The sequence below is a fragment of the Solea senegalensis genome, linkage group LG14, assembly GCF_019176455.1.
Source record: "Solea senegalensis isolate Sse05_10M linkage group LG14, IFAPA_SoseM_1, whole genome shotgun sequence".
NCBI classification, from domain to species: domain Eukaryota; kingdom Metazoa; phylum Chordata; class Actinopteri; order Pleuronectiformes; family Soleidae; genus Solea; species Solea senegalensis.
The window spans coordinates 18,394,205-18,420,568 of NC_058034.1; the positions used below are offsets into that span (position 1 = coordinate 18,394,205).

General features: G+C 41.4%; 1 protein-coding gene across 3 annotated transcripts in view; it reads left to right on the forward strand.

Moving 5' to 3' along the window:
- Positions 1-26,364, forward strand: part of bcar3 (BCAR3 adaptor protein, NSP family member) — a 65,126-nt gene that overhangs the window by 14,276 nt on the left and 24,486 nt on the right. The window contains exons 1-4 of one of the 3 annotated variants that reach the window (XM_044044207.1): positions 2,130-2,296; positions 10,633-10,828; positions 11,073-11,330; positions 18,221-18,266. In XM_044044207.1, coding sequence (XP_043900142.1) covers positions 10,641-10,828; positions 11,073-11,330; positions 18,221-18,266 — 492 coding nt within the window. In that variant the 5' untranslated portion in view covers positions 2,130-2,296; positions 10,633-10,640. Of the gene's footprint in view, positions 1-2,129; positions 2,297-10,632; positions 10,829-11,072; positions 11,331-18,220; positions 18,267-26,364 lie in introns of those variants that run through there. The other 2 variants (XM_044044204.1, XM_044044206.1) reach the window with 2 other exon arrangements.

Below are 26,364 nucleotides of genomic sequence, written 5' to 3' on the forward strand. Positions count from 1 at the left end.
AGGTTTAGTCTTTTTCTTTAAACTGTTTGTGGCCACTTCTCGGTGTGTGTTTTTGGCCTTCTGTTGTATGAAGTCGTCCCGCTTTACTCGCGCTCTGTGCTTCTTTCACCTCGCCTACTCATTGTGTAATAAAATAATGAGATACTTCATCATGCGGACGCGTGTCTGTCAGGTTTTATAGCGCTGCCACTCAGCCGAATGACTCCCTGAATTGTTTTGGAAGAGCACAGGTGAGTCAAGAGATGATTACAGATTACTCTCCTGACTCACCACAGTTTCTTGGAAATACCTCCTTCACTCCCACACAAAGAATTTTCACCTGCCTGTGTGAAATAGTACTTTTACCTGAGACATTTTCGGCGGAAAGAACAGGCCGATGAAAAAAAGGAAAATCATCATCAGACGAATGTGTTTTACTGTTTCTTGTAAGATGTATAACTCTAACTGGAAAATGATTCCAAAAGCACTGAATACATATTTCGGCCCCTGAACTGCACCTAATGATTTTTAACACCACACGTCATGATTTTGTTGGTTATTCTTTGTGGCTTTTGATGACTTTTTTTAGGCACCCAGTTCAAAGCCGGGATCGTGAGTCACTGAGAAAGGAAGCAGGAGTGGCCAAGTGATTCCACAGACTGTAAATAAACCTGATGATTAAACGTAGTATCATCGTCTAAACTGATCACCTGGGAATGAAAAAGAAAATTCAAAGGCACCTGCACACTTCAACGTTTCTGTGTCAGCAGATGTTTTCCCATCACAGTGATGTTTCGTACCTGTCATACTGACATTTCTTGAGTGTCAAAGTTCAGGCAAATGCTCATTTAGAGGTGGAGAGGAGTTTGAGATTACTCGTAATGTTTTCACACCTTAAAGATGAACTTTTCTGCATTACAATATGTAGAAAAAAATTAAATTAATGTTGTATTTTTGTTTCCAACACTCTTTTATTCAAGGTCTTATCTTTTATTGACATCATCTACCTCTTTTTGACACACCTTTTTAATTTTATTGTGCTTCGGCAGAAGTACAACAATTCCACGCTGCTTCCTGACATCTTCAGCGGAATTGTACAACAACAACAACAACAACAACTTTTATCTCTGCCAATTACAATGTTTGTTAATGTCGTAGGTGTCCACCGGGACATGTCGTGGCCCCTCATGCACTTTCACAATCTTAAAAGAAAACGTGTGAATAGCTCAAGATTAAAAGACGTGTGTCAATGAGGCATAGAGTGTGTGTGTGTCTGTGTGTGTGTGTGTGTGTGAGAGAGAGGGAGAGATGGTTCATACGGGTCATCTGATCATCACAGCTTTCATAGGAGCAGGATGGGCTGGTGTATTGTCTAAAAGGAAACACACACACACACACGCACACGCACGCACACACACACACACACACACACACTCGTGCATGCACGTGTCTGGATGTTATCAACTCTAGACAATACAGGGGAACAGGAGGACAAAGACAGGAGAGAGTGTTGTCCTGAGGGCCACAGCCAATACACACACACACGACCTCATACCTGACGTAACAACACATGCACAGCTCGTCTAACTCCAGATGAAATTTAATAAAAACAAATTTGCCAACATTCCTGCCATATTTGCGCTAACGTACCAACTAGATTTTAGCCTCTGACTCAGAGCTGATTTATGTGCCAGCTAACATGCACTTAAGAGTCTCGAGTGAACCTCAAGTTGCTCAAAGTCACTGTTCTTCTCTCTTTTCTGTTTTTTTCTTTTTTAAAAATCCCCTCTCCACAAATAGCAACATTAGGTCACAACATCTAAATCTTCCCTAAGTGCCAGAGCAGTCGCTGGTGTTGGTGTAAGAGGTCACAAACAAAAAAGACTCAGAGCATGAAATATGAGGCCGTGCAGGGAACCAACACAGAGGCCGGGGGGGTTGTGTGGAGGAGGAGGAAGAGGAGAGGGCAGAAGGGAGTTTTATTCAGTGCTGGAGGGTTCTCCTTTGGGGGGAGGGGGTCAAGAGATAACTTGGGTCAGAGAGAAAGAAACAAAACTCCTCCCAAACACAGTGGAGCAGGAGGAGGGGACTGGGGCGCTCGCAAATCTCTTCCCAGAGAGAGTGAGAGGAGGGCGGGGCTTGTGACTGTGTGCAGTGCTACTTGTTGATGCCTGTTTGAAGGAGCGTGAGTGTGTTGTCTTTCAGCCGGTCAGTCAGTCAGACGCACTATGAGGAATTCTGACAGAATCATATCAAGCTGAAATATTACCAAAAAAAGAGGACTGAGGGAGAAAGAAGAAGGAGGACGTTGTGACAGGTAGGAATTCAAATGTGCACTTAGATGTACAGTAGATGTGTGTGTGAGTGTGTAGGAATGTGTGTGTGTGTCAGGGCAGACTGAGGTGAGACAGTTATCTTTATTTCATCTCCTGCTTCCCTCAGACTTTTCATCATCTGAACCATTTAAAATTAGAAAATGTAAATGTTTGTCTCTTTTCTGTCTCCGGCCCTGTCGGTTCATTTGTTTACAGTTTGCAGTCACTCACAGTTACTCAGGGACTTTTTGAGCAATAAGTTGCCATCCCAAGACACTGGGTGTAACTGTGGTTGCTGGGGTTGGCGTTGCTAACTGTGGAAAAGCCCAGCAGGAAATAATTACATGAAATATGACAGATAAGAGCACTTATTTGTTTTCCCTCAGTTTAACTGCTTTTATGTCTTATTTTAAACAGGTTTACTCACTAAAGCTGTGTGTATCCTTGGCTTAAGGACGTTAATTGTTCTGTGCAGATACAATAAATGAACAGATGTAATCAGATCAGTGGTAATGTTTGCCAAAGCTGTGCGATCATATCTTGTGGGATGCTTAAGCTGCAGACGAAGATTCTTTATGTTGCAGCTTGTGTCAGCTGACGACGATGATGATGATGATGATAAATGTCCTGATATAAAAACACATCACAGTCACAAATGACTTATCAGAGCTGATAAAAAGAAAACTAGTGAGTGTGAAACTTGGGCGTCACTCTGTGAAAAGTCTGACCTTCAGTTACACGAACTCGTCTTTAAACAGCAAATCACCCACAAGCTGATGACAGAGTCTGACATGTGTGTGCATCTGTGTGTGTGTGTGCGTGTGCGTGATACACGCATTCAGGAGGCTGTTTCAGACATAAGTCAGTGTCGTGTCTTAACACCATAGTTATAATGAAATGAATAATTAGAGCTGAACTGTGTGTCAACTTTGCAACAAACGATTATTTTCGCAATCGATTCATCTGTCGATTGTTTTCTCGATTAATCGAGTAATCGTTTGGTCGGAAAACGTTACAAAACATTGATCGTTGTTTGTCAAACCTGGAAATGAGGATGTTCTCGAATGTCTTGTTTTGTCCAAAAACCAAAATGATGCAATTTTAATGATTTCTTTGTTATGTGGAGCAAAGCAATGGAGAAAATATTCACATTTAAGAAGCTGAAATCTTAATTTAATCATGAAAAAAGCTTCTAACTGATTCATCGATTATTAGAAGAGTTGATGATTAATTTAGTAATCGATTAATAATCGATTAATCGAGTAATTGTTTCAGCTTTAGGCTACTTAGTCGAGTATTTGTTCCCTCTTTAAGGCATAAACACTGACCTTGTCAGCCCCAGTAGTCCTCATGGAGACCAAAACCTGGTCCTTATGAGGCAAAATTTAATTTCCAATAAACGGGTTAGGTTTAGAGTTAAGATTTGAAATGAGGTTAGGTTAAGTTTGGGGTTAGAAATTAACATTTTATGGTTAAAGTTCGGGGGGAAAGCGCTTTAGCTTATAGGCATGGAAGTCAATGCAGTGTCCTAAGACCCTGTGTGGTGTTCTGTTACTTGCTCCAGTGGGATGAGGTGGTTGGTATTCCATCCAGCCGTCAGCACTATATGACCTAATGGTCTTTACAAAGACAGACAGACCGACTGACTGACTGACAGACTGAATACATTTATTCTTGTTCTGAAGTCGAGGCATGAGTCACAGTAGCATCGCCCTGTTGTGGAATTAAAAGCACTTCAGAAGAACCTTTTCATATACTGTAGCTACTGGTTTGGAGGATTAAACCATTAAATGGCCTCATGAGGTCTATGTGCAACCACCAATTATTCTTCATTACCAGCCAATTACTGTAGATATTCTTGATTCATTAATTACTTCACCCAGCAAAACAGTTAAAAATAAAAAGGTTTCCCGTTTCCATTTCCTCAAACTCATATGGCGCACAGATGGTCAGCTCGCACAAACGTGACACGGGACCCAAACGCGAGTGTAGATTCTACACTTGTGTCGTATTTGATGTCGATATTTCAAATGCACCTCAAAGTTGTGTTTTTGTTGTCATTTTTTTTTAAAACTTGGGTTCTGACTGACTGAATGTGATCAGTGACTGTACCCACACACACACAAACACACAATTGTCCATTTCCACAAGTTGCTGTAGACCTTATAAATGAGTGCGCACACACGTACACACTGAGGAAAGATTTGTGTGTTCGTCTATAGACGGGCAGAGGTTCTGATGTATTTTACTGCCACAGCCTCATTTATATGACACACATAGACACACACACAAACACACACAGACACACACACTGGTGGCCCCACGCACTGAAGAGCGCAGTAGGACACCGCACTCTCTCCTTCCAACAAAGACTGGCTCTAAACAGTGGTCATGTGACAGTTGTTTCTATTGTTCACTTCTGGCCAGGGGTGGTTTTGGTAATGCACTAGTGCGAGCATGTGTGTGTGTGTGTGTGTGTGTGTGTGTGTGCATACCATAGCAGGAACACACTTTAGAGGAAAACCCTCAGTCCCAAGCATGCTGATGTTTGTGTTGTTCCTCCCTATTGTGTGTTCCGTGCATGTGCATGTGATGAGAGACCACGCAGTGGTATAGCAAATGTGACAGTGTGGCTGTTTAAGCACACACTTTTTCCACATGTATATAAATCACTATTATTATGACTTGGGTTGTAGTGAGACGACGTCACGTTGTCCCCGTAAGCCAAGTTTTTCAAACCACTCCTTCAGTGGATTAACAACAAAGCTTTCCCGGCTCCTGATGGATGCAGCACATTAGCCGGAGACAAAGGGGAAACAGCTTGCCACCAAACCTTGAAACTGAATTCAACTGAATTGATTTGGGTTTAATTTAATGGGAGAGCTGTGTCCTTCAACACTGTGAGACAAACGCAGAGGCAGCTAAGAGATGTATTTGTTTTATTACTACTAATCCTTTCTAACGAGCCGTCTGTAGTCCAAATGTTTATTCTGCCATTTCCTCTTCCTGCACTTGTTTCCCACCCAAGGCCTCCTGAGTGTTGTTAGTGTGTGTGTGTGTGTGTTCTCAGCCCAAGGCCTTCACTGGTGCCGGTGGCAGAGCAACTCTCAAAGTATTTTGTCTGCTCGTCCATGGTCAAGGAAAACACTTTTGGTTGCATGATACACGTCCATTAAAATGTTAGGGATGCAAAAAAGTAGAAAATGGTGGATTATTATATCTGCCAAGGAGATTATGTGTTTGGTGTTCTTTCCTGCTGGTCAAAAACCTGTTTTAATCTGTGTTTGAACCCGTTTTTTTTTTTGTGGAAAACACTGACAATGGGAATGCTGTAATCACCAGTTTGATGGTTCATTCTAATTTAATGTTAAAAAGGCTTATTTTTTTAGCAGGATTACACAAAAGTAAATGAAAATTTATCTTAAAAACTGAATGAAAAAACCCATTAACATAACATTGTTCCTTGTTCCTGTGTGACAAAAACATCTCAAACATTATACTCCAGTCAACAACAGTCCTAAATCATTGTGGATTCTCGTCTTTATTAAACTAAAAGTTAAAAATAATGCTTTGTGTTAAAATAGCTTCCATTTTAAAGTTATTTTCTGTAAACGGTGATGGCATGTGTGATAATATCCCAATATAGAACATCACAGATCTCTTAAAACATGCCAGCACTCCCACACATTTTCCTTGTGTGTGTTTGTATTTTTATGAGCACAATGGGGTCTGTTCTGGTGTAAACCCTGACCCTGTAAAAGACCAGCAGTCCTCTTATAGTCTAATAAATCCTGATAATCCAGATAATCCAAACTGAATTTCTGAGGTCTTGGTTAATGTGGTCGCGGTAAAATGTGAATCAAGGTTTGGTTTTAGTTTGGTTTGGATGTTCATGAATGTAGTGTGTGTTCAGTGTGTGTGTGTGTGTGTGTGTGTGTGTGTGTCAGATACAGGGCAATGTGACCGGGCACTGAACAGCTGTAGGGAGGAGAGAATAAGGCAGGGAGAGAGAGAGGAGGAAAAAAGGAGATGGAAGGACAAAGGACAAAAAGAAGGTGGTGAAGTGAGGAAGTAAAAGAAGAGCTGACATCATGATGGACAGACGGAGGGAGGGAGAGGGTGTCTGTCTGTGTGTGTGTGTGTGTGTGTGTGTGTGTGTATGAGGGGTGGAGGAAAGGAAAGATGGATGAGTAGGGGATGAGTCAATAGGACAGAGTGATAGAAACAAGGCAATGATGTGAAATAAAGAGCTTGAATGGAGACGCTGGGGGGCGAAGAGGTTAAAGGCTGTATGGAAGAAGATGAAGAAGAAGAGTGAGAGTTTTCACACCTTTGCTCTGTGTGTAAATAACTTCCCGCGGCTCTTAGCATGAATTATTTATTCATGCACAAGATTAATCGACCAAGTATGTGTGTGCATAAGTGCTGTCTGTGTTTTCACTCAGCGAGAGTCAGTCCCTTTCTCCTCTGCAGGAAGGCGTGTGTGTGTGTGTGTCTGGCAGATGGTCAGGGCCACACACGCACACACACACAGGCACAACTGACCATCCCTGAAGGTCTCATAATGGGTCCCCCTCCTGTAGTCCTTCAGGCTCTCAGAAGAATCCCTGCTCTGACCTAACATGCCTCAGCAGGACTTTTACAGTGTCTGTGTGTGTGTGTGTGTATTTAAACTTTACTCGTCATGCCACAGTCTTCCTCAACCTGCCAGCTGTTCCTTTCTCTAAACCTGCATTTGCATTTTGATTGATATTCATCATCACAAGCTGGTCGCTGTTAAACTAACAGCTTCACAACCTTTGTGATGGGTCACTGACTTGTAACAGAGAGAATGGTGAGAGGTTACAAACACAGAGAAGTTCATCCATTACTGATCTGCTTCAACTAACGATTATTATCTCATCACGGGTTATTTTCTCGAGTACTCGTTTGGTCCATAAAGTGTCAGAAAATGTCCATCAGAGTTTCCCAGTCGTCCAAACAACGATGTCCTCAAATGTCTTATTTGGTCCACAAAACCAAACTGGTGCAGTGTTAATGATTTCTTTGTTATATGGAGCATCAGTAAGTTCTCCAGTGCAAAGTAAGGTATTTCTTTTATGAGAGTGACGACACGGTGAAAGTAAAACTGAAATGTGTGTAAGTGTGTCATCATTCCTGCAGGTCTCTGCTTCTGCTTGTCCAGACTAAAAATGCAACCCTGGAGGTTTTTTAAAAAAATATAACTGAACCAGCAGAATGAGTTTTTTTTTTTTTTACTTTTTCTGTTTTGAGGGCTCTTAACACCGGGGTATAACGTGCACAGCAGGCATATCCAGGCTGGGTTTTCTACATATTTAAATACAAATGAAGTATATGCTATGGATATACAGTATAGCCAGAATCAGTCACAGCAATGTAAAGTAGTGAGCAGTGCTGAATTGAGGTCAATTAAAAACACACCCTGCGAATTGCATACTGAACTACATTAAAGGTTTTAAAATCCTAAAATAGCCGTATGGAACCGTATGGTATAAATTATGACTTTTGGGAACAAGGGTGCAGACACACTTTCACTTCCTGCAGTGAAAACAACTTAGATAATGAATTTCAAGCAATGCTAAAACTTTGTGCAACAGTTTCACTTCTTTCAACATCTTCTTCATGCTCGCAGTCTTGATAAAACAGGTTCCTCTTTTTGTCTCTGTCGACTTAGTCATTGTTGTATATAATTTACACAACCAATACGATAATGAAGTTGTGTAAAACGTGAATAAAAAACAGAATACAATGAATGAAGATGTTTCATGTTCAAACGCTTATTGAGTGATGTAACACAGTGTTAAACATGGCCCTGTCCCTTTTTTTTTTTAACGTGTTACGGGCGTCAAATTAAAAACGAGGGAATATTTGCAAAAAAAACAATAAACTTTATCAGTTCGAACCTTAAATATCTTGTCTTTTGTAGTGTTTTCGCTCCAAAGAAATTGGGGTTACACATTAGAAACTGTACTGTGTGATGGAGTTTTCAGCACAAGTACAACATTAGCTGCACTGGAATGAACTGCAGAGACTCTCTGCTGATATTCCAAAAGAACACGAGTATCTACAGCAGTGGCTCAGTCTGGACATCCTTCAGAGATCCTGCCGCCTGCTCCCCTGTCTAAGCTCTGGATACGATCCAGAAGCAGCCTTTCAGAAAGCCTCAAATGTGCAGGAGGACCTGCTGAGTGAAATGGGCAACTCAGCCTATTTCTTTAGTTCAACTAATTAAATGACTTGGAAAAGCACTGCATTCTTTGTTGTTGCACCCCGCAGCTAATTTTGGTTGATGACATTGTTGTCATTGCGAGGAAAAACAAGGTGGAGCAGCTTCACGGCTGAGACAGAACGCACTCTGTCATCGTTTCTCAACGTGAGAAGTTGCAGATTGCAGCTCGGTATTTTTGCCTCCTCCTTCTCCTCCTTCTCATCTACTCTGACCTCATCTGGCAAAGCCACCGCCGTGTCGATCCCCACAGTTTACTCAGACAGCCTACTTTCTCCGATAGTCATCAGGTTGTTCATATTCAGAGACAATAACAAACACCGCTGTCATTCTCCCCAGTTAGATTCCTGGCTTTGATGAGATCCTGGGAAAGGCGGGGAGAGTTTCTTTAATCACCCATCATCCACTCTGCCAACATGTCCTTCAGCTCAGGATATTTTAGTTTGTAGAGTGTGACTAACCGCTGCACACTGACTGATTCAGAGCAGATGATGGCGAGCAGTCCGCCCATCATCACATATCAGGGGAATTTATCGAGAACATGGGCAGTGTTTGCCGTCACTGCCACCTCTATCTGTCATGTTCATCTCCAGGTATTTATATCCACTGTGTCTGCTTCTCTGTCACAAGACAGAATAAACTCCATGAGCAATACATGACACGTGAAGTAAGTTCTCTTTTTGTGTATTTATTTAAAGTGTTTCCTGGTATTCTCAAACTGATGGAAACTGATGTAAAGGGTCGGAAAATCAGTCACTAAATATAAATAGTTTTCCAAATGTGGATATTTTCTGAGAATATCATCATTTTCAGGTTTGATGATTTGATGATTTTTCAACAATTTCTGACATATTATGGACCAAACAAGTACTTGATTCATCAAGAAAATCATCAATATAGTCATGGATAAGGAAAATAATCATTAGTTGCAGCCCTACTCAGAGTGTATTAGTTTACAGGATTAAATAACAGTCCTAAAATCCATTCTGTTATTTAATTGTACCGGATTTCTCCCTATTTGTCTCGATTGTGTTGAACAGGAATAGCAGAGAATCCCAGAAGATTGTTTTCCTATTTATTTATTTTCAAATATAAAAGATATTTGCTTTTCTGTGGTTGCAGCAGCGTGGTATTCCTTCCCGTGGAGATCTGTTTGAATAGATTTATCAGTTCTTTTTGAGCCCATGAAATTTCATCTGAATACAATCTGAGGTCACTCAGTGCCGTACTGTCCTCAGATAAGACTGACTGATACTGTCCCTGTGTCCTCGTCGGCGTTCCAGCTACAGTGTGTCCTTATTGCTCATGCTCGTCTCGAATGAACCATTAAACCCCGGGAAGTTATTGATTTAAAATAAAATGAAAAAAAGTCAGTTCTTGTTATAAATATTTTTTAATACTTCACTGGGGTGAAGTGTAAAATCATACGCTGGAACACTTTCACGGAGAAGTCAGCGTTTTCTACAAAAAGGCTTTCAAATGTGGGACACACTGCCGACTGAAGTAACATTAATGACAGATAATAAAATAAAGAACAAGGCTGTGAAAAGTTGGCTGAAGCAAAATCACAGATTTTTTACTATTTTTACTATCAAATCAACTATATTAACTATAAACCGGCCAGTTAATCAGTGTAACATTACCCAAAATCAAAAATACTGGTGTAATATTGTATAATAACAAGTCATATTTTCCCTCCAGGCCAATGTTCTCATACGTTTGTGTGTGTGTGACATATATGTGAGGGTATGTGAGGTTGTCTTGTCACTCATGTGAGTGCGTATATGGGCAGGGGGGCGGGGCAGCTGTTGTACCGACGCTCGTATCGCGTGTCATAATATTTCATGTTGGGTGAATGCTGTCAGTGTGTGTGTGTGTGAGACGTTCAGATCATATGTCCCTTTACAGCAGCTCTGTATTACACATGACCCGTTTATCTTGTGTTACCAAGTGGTTACATAACGGTTGTAACGCACTCGGAAACCCTTTTTACTTGGCCTTGTTTTTATCATGTGTCTGTAGAAAGACTGACATAAACTGAAATGTTTTTGTATCGGCTAAAGGTCAGATTTATATCTCCCTTCTTTCTAGAGTGGAGGATGATGGCAGAGGGGCGTTTTGCGAGTCTGCCCAGGTCCCTCCATGCACATCACAGCCTGGAAGGAGTCACTAGCCACACTGGAGTCCCCTCCCCGTCCCTTGGCGTTCCCAGCAGCACCACCTACTCCTCCCGGAGGCTCCAGGCTTCCCTCGCCACCTCCATGGACCTCCACAGCCCCAGAACTGGGTGAGTTGATGGTCCTCAAAAGAATCCTTTCACATTTCTGGGTCTGGGTTCCCTTCTCTGGGTATAACCCCGCCTTTCGCCCTGTTGTTCGACCCCATTTATCAGTGAGAACTTGGTAGTTCAGGTTCAAAAGCAATTCAGTATTTCCAGCCATGACACAGTGTAACTGCACATGAAGACAAGATGGGAACATGCTGATTTTATTGAGTTAAAAGTAAAAATATTAAAGTTCAGTTCACTTCAGTGTCCCTCCAGGACAGAGCAGCGGCGTCCCCGAGCTGTCCACCACGTCCTACCATCAGATCTCCATTCACGGGACGATGCCTCGACGCAAGAGGGGAGGCACCAATCTCACTCAGGGACTGAACTACACCTGGGACCCCAGAGCCAATCAGACCCATCCATCGGTGTGTGGAAAAAAGGAGCGAGCTCCTGGTCACATCCATCAACCTTTGACCTCTCCACTGGTCCAAAATATCATCGATGACTTCCAAGGTTTCAGGTAAGCAGATGCTGATGAAGGTCTTCTTTGTTTGTCTCGCTCTAGCTTGCACACGTATACGTCTCAGATACCGTCTGCATCAGTCATCATTACACAGTTACCTCATCTGTTAGTGTTTGAACGTGACATGAAGGAGAAGACAGAGATGATTTATCTTGTAGACTTGAGAAAAAGGATGAAAGCTTGTTTAAACCGCAGCTATAGTGTGAAATTATTATTAACTGAATCGAGCAAGTTAAACATCATCTCATTTGATAGAATGTACATTTAAGTCTTGTTTAATGTTATATTTGTTGATGTTGAATAAGGTCCCGGTGATAGTGTCTGGCTTGTTTTGTTTCTCATGTCTGGACAAGACAAGAAATCAGCTTTTTTTAAATATTCTCTATTGTTCTATAAACACAGACTGTGTTTGATGTGTAAACCTGATGAAAGTGAGAATTTGATTCATGATTTTCTTTTTTTGTTTTACTATTGATGAGGACTTAAGGGGGGGGTTCCTTTTCGTAACATATTTGGATGAGTTGTTGAGATATTTTGATGTCGACGGACTTATTTGCTCGTTGGGCTTCTCTCAATGTCATATTTGTAGTGTCTGTCTCTCTGAGCATTAGTGTGGCACAACAAAGCCTCAGAGACTCATCAGGGTGAAGAGGGAGAAAGAGTTTGGATGAAGAGAGAGAGAGAGAGAGAGGGGAGGTTGTAAAGGCCCCCGAGGGTGTAGCAGTTAGCTCGACTTCAGAGGCAACACACACACACACACACACTCTCTGTCCCCTCTTCCCTCATCATGTCCTTCCATCTTTCTATCTCCAGTGTAGAGTTACAACAGACTGTATCTGATGCAGCCAGCTTTGTGTGTGTGTGTGTGTGTGTGTGTGTGTGTGTGTGTGTGTGTAGAGCCCCCAGCAGTTGGGTTACCTTTGTAGGTCAGGGTGTGGCAGGACAGATCACAGATTACTGTGAACTCTTTTGTCTGCTCCCTCCATCTTTCTGCCTTCGTGCTGGATACATTTCAAATAGTGCTGTCATACAGCAGGACAATTTGTCCAGGTCAGATTCAGCCTGTGCAGGTGGTTGAATAATGAACATATTGTTGTTGTTATAGCTTCATTTTGTCCTAGTGTTTCGTACATATCAAAACTTCATAAAATAAGATTACTGTTGTGAGAGAGAGAGAGAGAGATACGTGGAAACACATCAGCTCATGCGGGGACACACTTCAAACTGTCTCAAGATCAGAGAAAAGCACTTGGTAATAATACAAATCAACTCACAACTACAAAAGGAGGCTCGCGGACGTGATTGACGAGTCTCAACACGTGTCATTGTACATGTTTCGAACACGAATGTCAATCCGCACGTTATAATTTCATCCTTGTTTTTATGTGGCTTTCTTTCTCCATGTGTCAAATCACAAACGTTATGCCGTTCCAATAATATTTTTGTCATTTCACAAGGTCATTCGGACCCTAATCTCCACTGTTGTAATTCAAGATTACAAAAAAACACCAGTATGTGTTGAAGACACGTCTTTGAAGTGAATTCCACACTTGACTCCCGGCTTGGCCGCAGTTCACAGTGGAGTTTACAACAAACTTTTATCTTTTAAAAGTATGTAACCAGCGGCCAGTTGGTCTTGACTTTCCATTGCTCATGCTGTCAACTGACCTATGACCCCTGACCTTATGTTGCACTAGCTCCCCATTGGTCATTTTGTCCGTGGGCATCTTGTCAGACCACCAGGAGAGAAGGAGGATGAAGAGGAGGGGGGAGGAATTGGAGGCAAACACATGAGAGAGAGAGAGAGAGAGAGATGAGAGGGGGAGCAGAGGACAGAGAGACAGTAACAGTCTGTTGACAGGAACAAGTTCTCTCTTCAACATAAAGACTCTGTTTCTTATCTCTACATCTGTGGATTTGTTCTCGCTTTATTCAACATTGAAGATGAACCATTCCACAGTACTTACATGAAGTATTAAATTCATTCTTTTTCACCCGCCAAAACTGATCAACAACTAAAAACCAGGACACGTTTGTATCGGACAAACAGAGCGGCAAAGACATCGTCAAGTCGTATTAGAAGAACGTTGTTTCTCTACATGCTGAAGTAATGTACACAAAAAAACAACATGGAATTGAAAAGGTGAGGTTGCTTACATTACTTAATGTCTAGAAACTAGAAGTCGTGTCAGTGTAAGTAAGTAGAATATTTTTAACTGGTTCTTTTCATATTTTACATCCATCACAAATAACTCAAAAAACAGGCGACGCACAACAAACTATAATTAACTTGAACAAACTGGCCACATTATTAGGTACAGAGAAAACAAATGAAATGCTTCAGGGTTTGACGTGTTGTGTTGTGAGTTCAGAGACGTTGCTCTTCCTACTTGTACCAAGTGGGTACTTGAGCTTATGGTTGCCTTTCCATCTTCTTAAACCAGTTTGGTCGTTCTCCTCTGACCTCTGACCTCTGACATCTCTCAGATGACTGCCACTCACTACTGTAGATCAGCTCTCTTTGTCAGTGAACAATCCCCCCTAGATCAGCAGTTTGTGTGACATAATTAGCCACGCTCAAACAATTCAGCTTAACCTCAGCTACACACCTGAGAAACAACGACAGCAGAAGGCTCTCAGCCATTTTGACAGGTGTTACCTGTTCAATTCGTGTAAGTGAGGACAGACAGTGAGGAAGATAAATGCAGTCAACCCTTAATTCATTTGATTTTCCTCCTGACATTTAGAATGTTCGTCTAATTTAGAGAATTTTATCTTCCACACTGTGTAAGTTGACAGTATGGGCATCAGTTGTTTTTTTTTTACAGCATGTTCAGACACTGAGCCCCGACGGTGGAAACACACTGACCTCTGTAGGCAGAACAGAGACCTTACATTTTACTTGTCATCTTCCATCTCCTTCTCCCTCTCTCTCTCTCTCCTTCCCTCCCTCCCACACACACACACACAAACATGGTGTAGTCCCTAACTACAGCCAGTTGTGGTCATGCTGAGTATTGTGTGGTGAAGCGCAAAGAACAACAGTAGCCAGAAAAAGACTGTGGCGAGTTCCGCTGCCTGCCTCTGCCCTCCTTCCCGCCTGTTATTTTTCTTCCCTCACTCTCTTTCTCGATCACTGGCTTCTTCTCTGTCTGTCCACGGTGCAGGTCAGATTCTGTGGTTGTAGTCTGATGCTGTTTCAGCAATATGGGCAGAGGGAGGAGGCAAAGTTAGCCGTGGTCAGCTTGTGAAAGTCTGGAACGCTACCTATATCACATCCACCGCACTTTGTTTCACTTCTGTTGGTGCTCAAGTTTAAATGAATGGGAAATAAAAACAACAAATGAAGCTTCAGGGTGCTTCCAGGCTTTGATCTGCCTGAATACAAATGGGAATTTCCCCTCTGATGAAGCACAGTCAAGCTCCAGGGAGGGTTTGTATGGGTGTTGTCTGGTTGTTTGGTGATTGAGCTGAGGCGGGGGTCACGGGGGTCAGGTGGTGGTCGGTTGCGGTGCAGACTCAGGTCCAGTCAGCCACTGTCCCCAGTGAAGCAACACATTCCGTCGCACCAACCCGGCTGCAGATATCAAACTGATTTCGGTTTACATTCGAGACCACAGAGACTTCCTGCATTTTTCTACCATGAATTCTTCTATTTTTTACTCCTTCGCCTTGTGTCGTGGTTTTCAGATCACTGCAAGACAAACAGCCGGCATCTAAAAAACAATTATATTTTTAGAAATGCCAACCCGGCATTTTTTATTTCCACTAATATGCCTCAACCTTGCACAGTATCAGGATACAGGAGTTCAGGTTTCTCTTAGTGTGGCACAGAGTCATTGTCTTACATACAGTGAACTGTCCAGATAATGATAACAATAATAATGATAATAATAATAATAACAATAATAAAATAAAAATCGATATCAGTGTTGGTGTACACTGTCTTTGCCATGTTAACTCATTGTTAGACAGCCTTTTTTTGACTCTCTAAAACAACATCCACACAGGAAATGATCATTTTTAGCCTGCAGGGACACAGGAACTGTGCGTCTACTCCGAACACACAAAATAACACTTTTGAATTTAGTGGATCAACAACTCCTTGTGCCGTGGTGGATTAAATCCCTGATTTCCTCTTTGTACTATGGCGTGGGAGTGGGGAGACCATTTATAAACTGACACAAACTTTAGTTTCCACTTGGAACAGGTAGTCTGATGATGAGATAAAATGGTGAGCATATTCGTGCCTAAATCAGTTTGTCCCTGCTGGAGCTGTGTTTTACTGAGGCTGCTCTTTCTGTCGTGTGTGTTAATTCGATTGTAAAATCACTTTGGAACAAGGAAGAATAAGACGTAGAATAATTTCTCGTGCATGTTAAACTCATCATTCAAATAGATGTTATTTTCATTTGTGAAGTAATGGGCTATATTTGCCACCATATAGATAGCAAATTCCCCTTAAGTGTTTAGCCAACAACACAAAAGAGAAAACAGTGTTCACTTTACTTTACAAAAACAGTTACAGATACCAGAGAGTGAACCCAATAAACAAAAGAAAACCCAATAAACAACAATGTAGTTCCAACAGACTATAAAAGTGAAGAATGTCAGAGAGCTTGGCACAAACAAAAGACAACCAAGGAGAGGTAACGTGAAAGTGAGCTGGTTTTTATACAGAGGAGCTAATGAGCTGCAGGTGAGGAGAAGGGGGCGTGGCACAACAGGTGAGAGGAATGAGCTGATTGCACTGAAAAGACAGCAGGGTTAAGCCTTGTTTAAACTGCAGCCCAAACCGTTTTTGAAGCATATCCACATTGCATTTAGCTTGAGTTTTTTGACAGATTTCCCAGAAAATCCACATTTAAATATGTTAAAAAAAGACAAGTCATTTTGAACTGCTAGATTTTTATCTGTAACAGAAACACTGTTTCACTGTATTAATGATACATACTACTGAATTGTAAAACAAATGGATATAATTAACATCAACAAAAGTGAAAATAAATAAAACGAGCCACTAGTTGGGGACAAAACTACTAAAAGTTTAGCATACTAATCATAACCAGTTTGTTAACCAGGGTTAGAAAGCAGACACCTGCTTTCTGTGTTTCAGAAACAAATTGTAACTCTAACAATATTTGCGAAAAAGTAAATATTCTATAAGTAAACATTCCATTTCGAGTCATTTTACTGAAGTCTAAGTCGAGTCTTTTACCAACGTTAGTCAAACAAGTGTCAAGTCCTCAAATTTGCGACTTAAGTCGAGTCAAGTCACAAGACTCGTGTCCTCCACCTCTGGTGATGAGACATAAGAATAATCCCTGTAGATGTGCTGATGACATAGTCCAGAGTTTGTGTGTTGGATTACAGATCTAATATTTGCAGACCTGAAGCAGGAAAATCCTGGGCTATATTATATATATTATATGATTTATCCGTGTGCGTCCGCGTGTCTGTGAACGTGGATGTTGATGGTGACAGAGAGCACTTCACCTCCTCTGAATAATGATTGGACATTGTTGTGAATGGAGGCTTCTGTTCAGTTACACAACTAAATCCTGCTCATTATGTGGAGCCGCACTAAAACTGAGGAAGCTTAAAGCTGAACATATTTGGTTTGGTTAAGTAACGGCCTGCACTAATATTCCCGTGGGAACATCAGCAGAGGCTTAGGGGATTTTAACTAGCAACCTTGCGAGCGTCGTCTGGGATTTGAACCTAATTACCTCCTTCGCTGAGCTCCCGGCTGTAAAGCCTCGTGTGGAGATTTCGGTAAGACACTCAAGTACCGATATTCACGGCAAAGACGGAGAGCAATGAGAGAGCGAGCGCGAGTACACTTGAGTAGTAACTAAGGGAATGCCAAAATCAAATGTCAGACATTTTTTTGACATTTAAACGATAGTTTCCCAGAATAAAAATAAAAAATCCAGTTTGTGCCAAAAGGCGCGGGAGACGCAAGTTGAAAATAGTAAATCAGTCGAGAAAAAGAGATGACTGGAAAAATCTACACGTATGTAATTTTGCGTGTGTGTGTGTGTTTTCTTGTATTTGTGGCTTTGTGAGGACCAAAAGAAATCATAGGGAGTGAGGACATTTTGGCCTTGTACTCACATCTTTAAGGGGCTTTTTGGGGGTTTAAGACCTGGTTTTACGGGTTAGGGTAAGTGGTTAGGAAGTGTATTATGTCTATGAGGGTCCTCACTATGAATGAAGCATAAACGTGTGTGTGTGTGCTCTCTAACCTCTCTGTGAATTTGTCAGTGGATTCAGAAGGGTAGGCGTGTGACTGTGATGTGTGTTGTGGTGGGGGAGGAGAGAGAGAGAGAGCGAGGGAGAGAGTGAGTGAGTGAGTGAACATGTTTACCACTGAGTGAGAGAAAGAAAGACTGAGTGAGAGACAGATAGACAGATGAGTGGGACAGAGAAAGAGTTTCAGGGTGAAAGCAGTTCAGTGTGGGTTGTTTTCTCTCTCTCTCTCTCTCTCTCTCTCTCTCTCAGAGGAAGCACTTGTAAAGTGGGACTCATTTAATTGTGGGATATCATCATTACACTGAACTCTGTGCAGCTGCACGTTCTCACTCCAGAACATGTGAACACTTGTCTGGACCGGTGAAATCTGTTTGGACCTTCTCCTCGTGCCACATCTCCACTGAACCATATCATCTCCTGACAGAGCCGCACTGTTCCCGAGGAAGCAGCATCAGCACCAGATACAGGGACACGAAGCAGCTCAGCAGTATTTGTGGCAGGAACGAGGAAATTTACAGATTCTTTGTTTGTGAGGATCAGCACTGAGGACGTGCAGGAGGACCAGGGTTTTTTTGTCCCAGTAGCAAGATGTGCTCTCTAAACCGGACCTTGTCTCTGTCTCTGTTCCCCAGCAGAGAGCCTGCCGCCGGCCTGGACGCCACCGTGGACTATGTGAAGGTAGGAACAAGACATGTGCAGCGTGGATTCTTTACAATTGTGTTGATTTCACTAGAAATACGGAAATATTCTCATTTGTGTGCCAACGTGTGTTCATTTAAAGATGAAATTAAAGATACATGAAGCACAAACACTAATCTACTTAAGAAAACATGACAACATAACATCCAGGCAGATGAGATGAAAAGAAAACCCACATTATACTACTTGTATTTGCTATTTAAAAGCAGTTTCTGTGGTAGAAAGCACTTGAAAACCGTTGGCAGGTAGAATAAAGGTTCAATGATTCCCTTTGGATGTAAGGGGAAGAATTCAATTATTGTAATTTAAGTGACAGGCCGAGGATATGTGACCACATTCAGCGGCGTAAACATCATCAAGTGTATCCAATTGGCCCCGGGCCACAAGGAGGATGCACCTCTTAATCACAGACACTGTCACCCCGAGTTCAGTTCAAACTGCTGTAAATGATATATTACACGCACACACACACGTACACACGCACGCACGCACATGCCACCTGAGTCCCGGTTTCCCTCACTCACACAGAGATGACGAGTAAAAAGTCCTTCTTTGTTATTACAATGTCATGGAGCCGACATTAGAAGCTCTTTATTGTGTATGTTTTCATCTCTTTCTGCCTCCATCACTTCCAGGTAACATTTCTTATCCAAATAATGTCAAAGTAAGAGTAAATCCATTTGAATCCTGTCAAGCGAACCATTCCACTGGGTTATTAGGGTTATTGTTGACAGATAATTAACAGACAGACAGACAATCCTTGCATTTATAGATAGATATTATGTATCATGTATATTTAGCAGTAGCAAAAAAAGGTTGAGTAATGAAAGTAGTCATTACTTTAAGTGCTGTTTACTTATTCTTTCATCAGTTGTTGCTTGATTTTAATCACAATGGAGTGGATTTCACACTGCATTCTATGTACAACATTCTTCTGCTGCTGCTGTTTTGTGGGTTATAGGGTTTCAACAACAAATGATGTTTATCATGAGAGAAACACGAGATACTTGCGCTGCGTGAGAGAATCGCGAGTGTAAGTATAGGTTATAGACTAGAATTTCAGTTTGTCATAACTCTCGTCCAGAACTGTTCAATAACGCCAAATTAAAAACCTAGACCCACGAGAGGCTTAACGGCCGCGTTTCTAAAAATGTGTCAAAGGAATGTTTTCGTGTTCATTATCTTAACCGTACCTTCACGTCTCATTTCTTTAATATTTGGACGAGTCGAATAAAAAACGCGAGCACTTTATCAAATGATCTCAGTGAGGGGAGGGGACTATTTGTTCAGCTGCTTTTCATAGACCGACACAGTAGAAAACACGCTATTATGCTATTATCGTAGCGTTCTCTCAGATAAATAATAAGCTGTGTGCATATGTAGAAATATCTTAATGTTTAAGGCTGATTCACCACTGATTCTGGTGTATGAAAACCTTACAATCTGAGACATTTTCAATGGTTGATTCATCTTCTTAAGTAAGGGATTTATGATTTTTGTCTCCAGTTTTTCACAGTTGCACTTAATCCTTTCAGTAGAAAAATCAAAAGATGTTAACATTAGGTAAAGACAAGAAAGAAACTACAGATTTTTTGTCAGTTTTGCCTAAAAATGAATAATTTATGAGCAGGAAAGGTTCACACAAGGATCTTCACCTCCTTCAACCATCCATCCCTCTTTTCTTCCATCTATTAGCTCATATGTTTGGATGCTGATGCCGACACCTCGGTGTGAAAAGCAAACTCACTCCTTCCCACGAGAGACGGGTGCACATGTTGGACTCTCTGTGACACACACACACACACACACACAAAGTTGTTTGTACATCTTAATGAGGACACCTCACAGGCATAATGCATTCCCTAGCCCCCTTACCTTAACCTTAACCTAAACCCATTCTAACCCTAAAACCAGGTCTTAACCCTGAAAAAGCACTTTTGAGTTGTGAGGACCAGACAAAAAAGAGTCCTCACAGGGACAGGTTTGTATGTTTTGGACCTCACAAAGATAGAAATACAAGTAACTTGCACACCTTTGACTAAACTGGGGCAGTGAGTCGTGTCAACAGTGTGTGTGCGTGTGTGTGTGTGTGTGTGTGCGTGCTGTCCACATACGGAGCTACTGTTTCATAACCATTACAAAATATGTGTGAAAGTGCAGCCGTCAGCTGTGGAGCTCCAGGTGTGTTTGCATTTCCAGTGTGGCCGAGAACACCAGCCATGTGTCCATGTGCACACACACTCACACACACACACAATTCGAACCCTAGCCCTTAAACCAGGTCTTAAAACCCCCCAAAAAACAAAAAAGTGTGAGGACCACAAAGCCACAAATATAAGATTACAGACACATGCACAGACCGTGCAGGTGTTCTGTGTCATATCCTGTGCTGAAAGGTCACGGTGGTGTCAGTGCAATGAGCCTTTGCATTGTTTAGTGCAATCAGGAGTACATTTAATGTGTAGGATGGATGTACGTGGAGCAGGAAGTGTCTGCAGAGAACAATCGTGCTCAGAAACTCTCCACTCGTGGACCGGTTTGTCTCCCGATCTGTTTGATGTTTAAATTCTGCCTCCATTAGCCGCTTTCCCTCACAGAGAGGAAGCGGGAGCCATCTTTGATGTGCGAGGCTGCCGAGTTAAATATAAAACCTGCATCATTACCACTGTAATTACAGAACAAAGGTCGGAGCATTCAGAGAAGTCCTGCATGAGAGGCAGCTGAGGCAGCTTTCAACAAATTAGTCAGTGATCACAGACAAAGCTGCTTTCCCCCGAAAACCCCACAGACAGGGAAGCGAGCGGTATCCTTTACTGTGACAATCAGGAAGGCAGAAATTAAGATTTGTGCTGTTTTGAAAATGATGTGGCACGAGTAGTAAATGTGAAACTTCATTGACCTACGAGGGGAAGAAACAATCGTTGTAGTCGACAAACACAGAGAGACATTTAGATTTTTACTGTGTTAGTACGACAAAATAGAAGATATGGCATTATTTTTGATAGCTGATTGTTTTCTGTTGTTTCGTGACACAACAGAATTTCCAAAAAGTGTACAGGAAATGCAGAAATTGCTTTTTTTCAGATTAACATTTGGCCAGATCAACAATCAGACAGATTGTGTTGGCGTAATGTGGGATATAAAATATATAAAGTAAACTATAAAGCACTCGGAGAGTGGAAACATCCACTTAGGTAGTAATGTATACCTGTCTGTGGTCCCTTTTTCAATACAACACTGACATTTATTAGCAGAGATATTCGTGAAACTGTTAAAAACTCCTCTTTCTTGCCACTTTAACGGTTTTTCTTTACATACTGTATAACCCTTAACCCATGTCCCAATCACTGCCAAGATCATATCTTCTTTTCCTACACCTGCATCGCCAGAATATTTAATCTCAGCTTTTATCACTTTTCTTTTTCTTTTTTTTTTTAAGCTATGCTGCTCACAATCAGACACAAAAATGGAGAACCCAAATGCAAACATGACAGGAAACAAAAAAGCAAAACATCATAAACCAACGCAGACACTGAGTCAATACACTAGAGAGGCAGAGATAATCAGACACAGGTGAGACAAATGGGACACAGGTGAATCACATTAGGGCGGGGCAGACAATCAACCGGGAAGACAGGACTAGAAGCAGAACTCGACAAGGTTCACACGCGAGAAAGAAGTGCAAAATAAAACAGGAAACAATGAAACGGGTCTGAATAACAATGTACAACACATGTAATTAAATTTAAACGATTGTAACAGACACAATTCTAGACATTAAAACTGGTGTCAAAGAAAGAAAGAAAGAAAGACTATTCCCTTGATGATTTCTTTAATCTCATGTGACTCCTTCTCTCTCTCTATTTCACGCTCTCCCTTTCACTCCCTCATCTCTGTTTCTGAGTTGTAAACATCAAGTTGCTCGACACAATAATGATCTGTGTGTATGTGTGTGTGTACATATGTGTGGTCTCGGGTTGCAGCAGCTTTCAACTCTCAAAGTGGAAGACAATTTACATTACACAGCACGAACAAAGCACTTGAACAGTGTTCAGGTATTTCACAGTAAATAAAGTAATCATTACTGTAATTATTTCAGTTAGAAATAACATCATATCATTCCATAATTCCATAATTCACTGATGATAAATGAATTGATGACTTAAACCTTTAGCACATCAATAACCACACATGACACAGCAAGAGAAATAAAACCTCATAATACATCAGGTGAAAATATGTCTTCAAACGCTGAGGGAAGTGCCACAAGGTAGTGGGGCACACTCTAGTGGTCACATTAAAGCACTGCATCGTGTAAGTGCATCCTCCCCAGTTAGACGTCCAGTGTGACATTCATCAGCATCATCACCCCAGTGTGTCAGCAACCAGGCAAACAAACAAACAAACAAACAAACGAACAAAGAGGCGGGCAGCTGGTCTCCCAGCTCGCCAACCATTCACCTCCACCAGCCGTGACCGTGAGCCCGTCAATAAGCTCATCAACAGCCAATCAATCAGGCAGCAGACAGAGCGGGCAGCTGGCCTGACACCACACGTCGCGCTTACACCAACTGAGGATTAATAATCTCCTCTTCAGAATTCAGTAATCCTGTCGAATTCAGTCATTTGTCATGTGTGCACAGAAGCTGCAGCATGGAGACATGGTTCTGTATCTTATCAGACACTTGAAATGAGGACAGGTGGTGTAAGAGAGGAGGACACAAGAGGCAGATGATCCGCTGTGGTGGTCCCCTAAAGGGACAAGCCGAAAGAAGAAGATCAGAAACACTTGAAACATGATGATCTTTAGAAATCCAGCAACTAATCTGCTGCTGCTTCTGCCAAGAGATTGTCTTTATTGGATTATGTGCCCAGTTGAAAGGGTCAGTCAGGGTAACAATCAATGTGAGAGTGGGGTCAGTCAGACACTATAGATTACCTGGAACAATGTTCTACCATGTTAAACACAGGATGTTGACATGTCTTTAATCCTAAAGCGCTCAAAGCTTCTGTTAAATCAAAAATTGGCGTGCACGATATTATCACGCCAAGATCCATCGACTAAGGACTAAAACAGAAGGCAGAATAAGCTGCGCCTCTTATAACTACTATTTTGTAATGTTTATTTATTCTGCACAATGAGGATAATGTATATGTGCATCTGCCGCTGTGACATGAGCACGCAAAATAATATGTTAATTTCATTACAGAAGACACTAAATGACCTTTGCTGATCTATACAATGTATAGATCGGTGGATTGGATATCGACAACAAGCCCAATATCTCTAAAAACAGCAATAGATCAGCATGTCTCACCAAACTGAGCATTCTATCGCTGAATTGTAGTGTCAGTGTGATTCTTTAGCATTATTAAAGCTCGTGTAGGGTCTTGGACTATACTAACGGATCCTGTTACACACTTTTAAATATAATGTGTCCCTCATAAGCTGCATAAGACTTAACATTTCATATACTTTATATTATATTCTTGAACATTTTGTTGTGTTTTTATGTTGTTTTTTATTTGACATTTGCAGTCTTTATAATTTGTACGGTGGCCTTGAGTGACCTGAAATGCACCCATAATTAAAATGTATTAGTAGTAGTAGATATATTTAGAGCTCTAAATATTGTTGAACTTAAATTATTTGGTTTTAAACCAAAGTGATTAAACTACTTAAACTACTGGTTCACATTGAATATGAAAGGACAAATTAATACTAGGCCACTGATTTTTGATGGTTTGGCTTATTTTATTTATTTATTTTTACAGCCTCATAAAAATATACGGCGCCCACTGACTGTACACACATTTTTATTGACTCATGTAATGAAGACACATTTCAGTGATCAATATAACACATGATCACAGGCCATTACTGATCAATGAGCCGGCACAAAGACTCACTGCAGTGACATTCATTTGCTGGTACTAGAACATGATGAATGCTGTTTAAGTGGCAGATAAACTGTGCCATGATATCATAAACCACCAGATCATTTATTATACAGTATATGTAAAGACCAAATATGTCATCTACTTACTGATTTTGGGGACTTGACGAGATAGTATCATTGCTTATTAGTAGTAGTTTGTAGATTGAGCTTGACCTTACGTCTTAGTCGTATATGGTTCATGCAATTTCAGCCAAAATATGTGATTAAAATGTGTTTATTTACATCAAACACAAAAGAGGAGTCACTGTCGTGAGTAATGAGTTGTATTTTTAGCCACTCTACTTGGTGTGGGATATCCAGACAAACTTGAATTCCCCGTGTACTGATCCTCTGCTACAAACTGGAGAAACTGGCCATGCAGGTGTTTTGTGAACATGCCTTGTTTTTTAATGCATCAGCCGTTTATTAACAAGTGAACCCGATAAAGACTCAGCCAATCCCTCACATGCCATCACTGGAACCATAATTCCAGATACTCCAGATTATCATACATATCATGTGGTGATACTGTATGTCGTCGTCCTTCGTAATCGATACGCCGGGGCAAATGTCGATATTTTAATGTACAAATTAAGGCGATCTTAATAAGTCTCTTCATGTCTCCTCCAAACTTAGGTGGAAGAAGTTATGGTGGAAAAAGTTATGTTAAGAGATGCTCATTTCATGTTGAATACATACACTTTATGCACTTCTGCTGGTCTCTGTTGTGAATGAATAGAGACATTTCTCTTCAGTTAGACAGATATCGTGATGTGTCGCTATATGATTGTTCTGCAATATATTGATCATCACAGCAGAATCGTTGTATCGTGATATTATTGGTATCGTGGACCCTAATTGTCAGTGATAAAGCTGAGATCTACTTGATTTGGCATCTTCCATGAATCTACTTCCCAACCATTACAGACTCCGATGATAGAGATTTTATCCGAGAGTTTAACGCACACAGACATTTCTCAGGCAGTGAGGATCTGACAAAGTTGTTGATGACTATGTTCAGTGTCCACCTCTGACCCACTCTGCTGCAGTTGTGCAATTATCGAATGGGCTGCTTTTAATTTGGTATCGACATTTTTTGTTTCTACAGGATGAATCATAACGGCTCTGGTGACCCAATAACGTTGTGTTAGTTAGTTCTTACACTCGTCCTCTATCTCAAAGATGGTAACACTTATTTGTCAATTATTGGTCCCACGGTTTGTGACTTTTTTTTTTGTGATTTTCATGAGCCTCAAAGGGTTTTTGGAATTTTTTAAAACTGATTGCGACATCCATAAAGGCTGAGTGTGAAGGAAGTGTGGGCTGGTGTTCATTAACATCCTCCTCCTCCTCCTCCTCCTCCTCCTCTGCTCACCAGTAGCATCGAGGAGGCCTCATCGACACAGAAACTTTCCCTCCACGATATTTCTCGTTTTCGTTTTCTTCATACACACAAAATGAACGGCCTCCAATTTATTGTTCGGCGACCTCTAGTGGCTGTTCTGCACTCACACAAGGCTGTTGTTAATTTCCTGTTTGAAACCGTTATCCATGACGATCCCCGGGTTTAAATCTAACAATAGGGACAAAAAATCTTAACGGTCATTGTCTTTATGGACGTGTTTGCCTCTAGCGGACTCCACGTTTAAAATAAAACCATGTTTAAATGTGACTAAAAATGATCATCGCTCGTCCCATTTGTCACATAAATTTTGCTGAAAAAGGGTTTTGTTGCTTTCCCATTCGACAGAAACAACAAGCAGATAGAAATAGACGACGCAGAACCTCAGCGCGCTGATTTTTCTGTCTCTCGTTGTTTTTCCAGAGCATTCTTGGAGTGGAGGATGTGTGTATTTTAAGGTGGACATTTAGGCTAGCTGGTGATTTGGGGCTGCTGTGGTTGGTTGGTTGGTGTGTGTGTGTGTGTGTGTGTGTGTGTGTGTGTGTGTCTTTGGAGTCCTAGGGAATGTTCTACATGGATTTCCATCGAGGATCCTCGGAGAGTCCGTGCTGTAATTAGTGGCTTCATTCTCTGTGGTGAAATATTCCTTGAGCCGGTTTGCTACTGGGGTGTCACCCTGTAGAGTGTAACATATGTGCCGGGTTCTCATGTGTACATGAGCGTGTGAATATACATC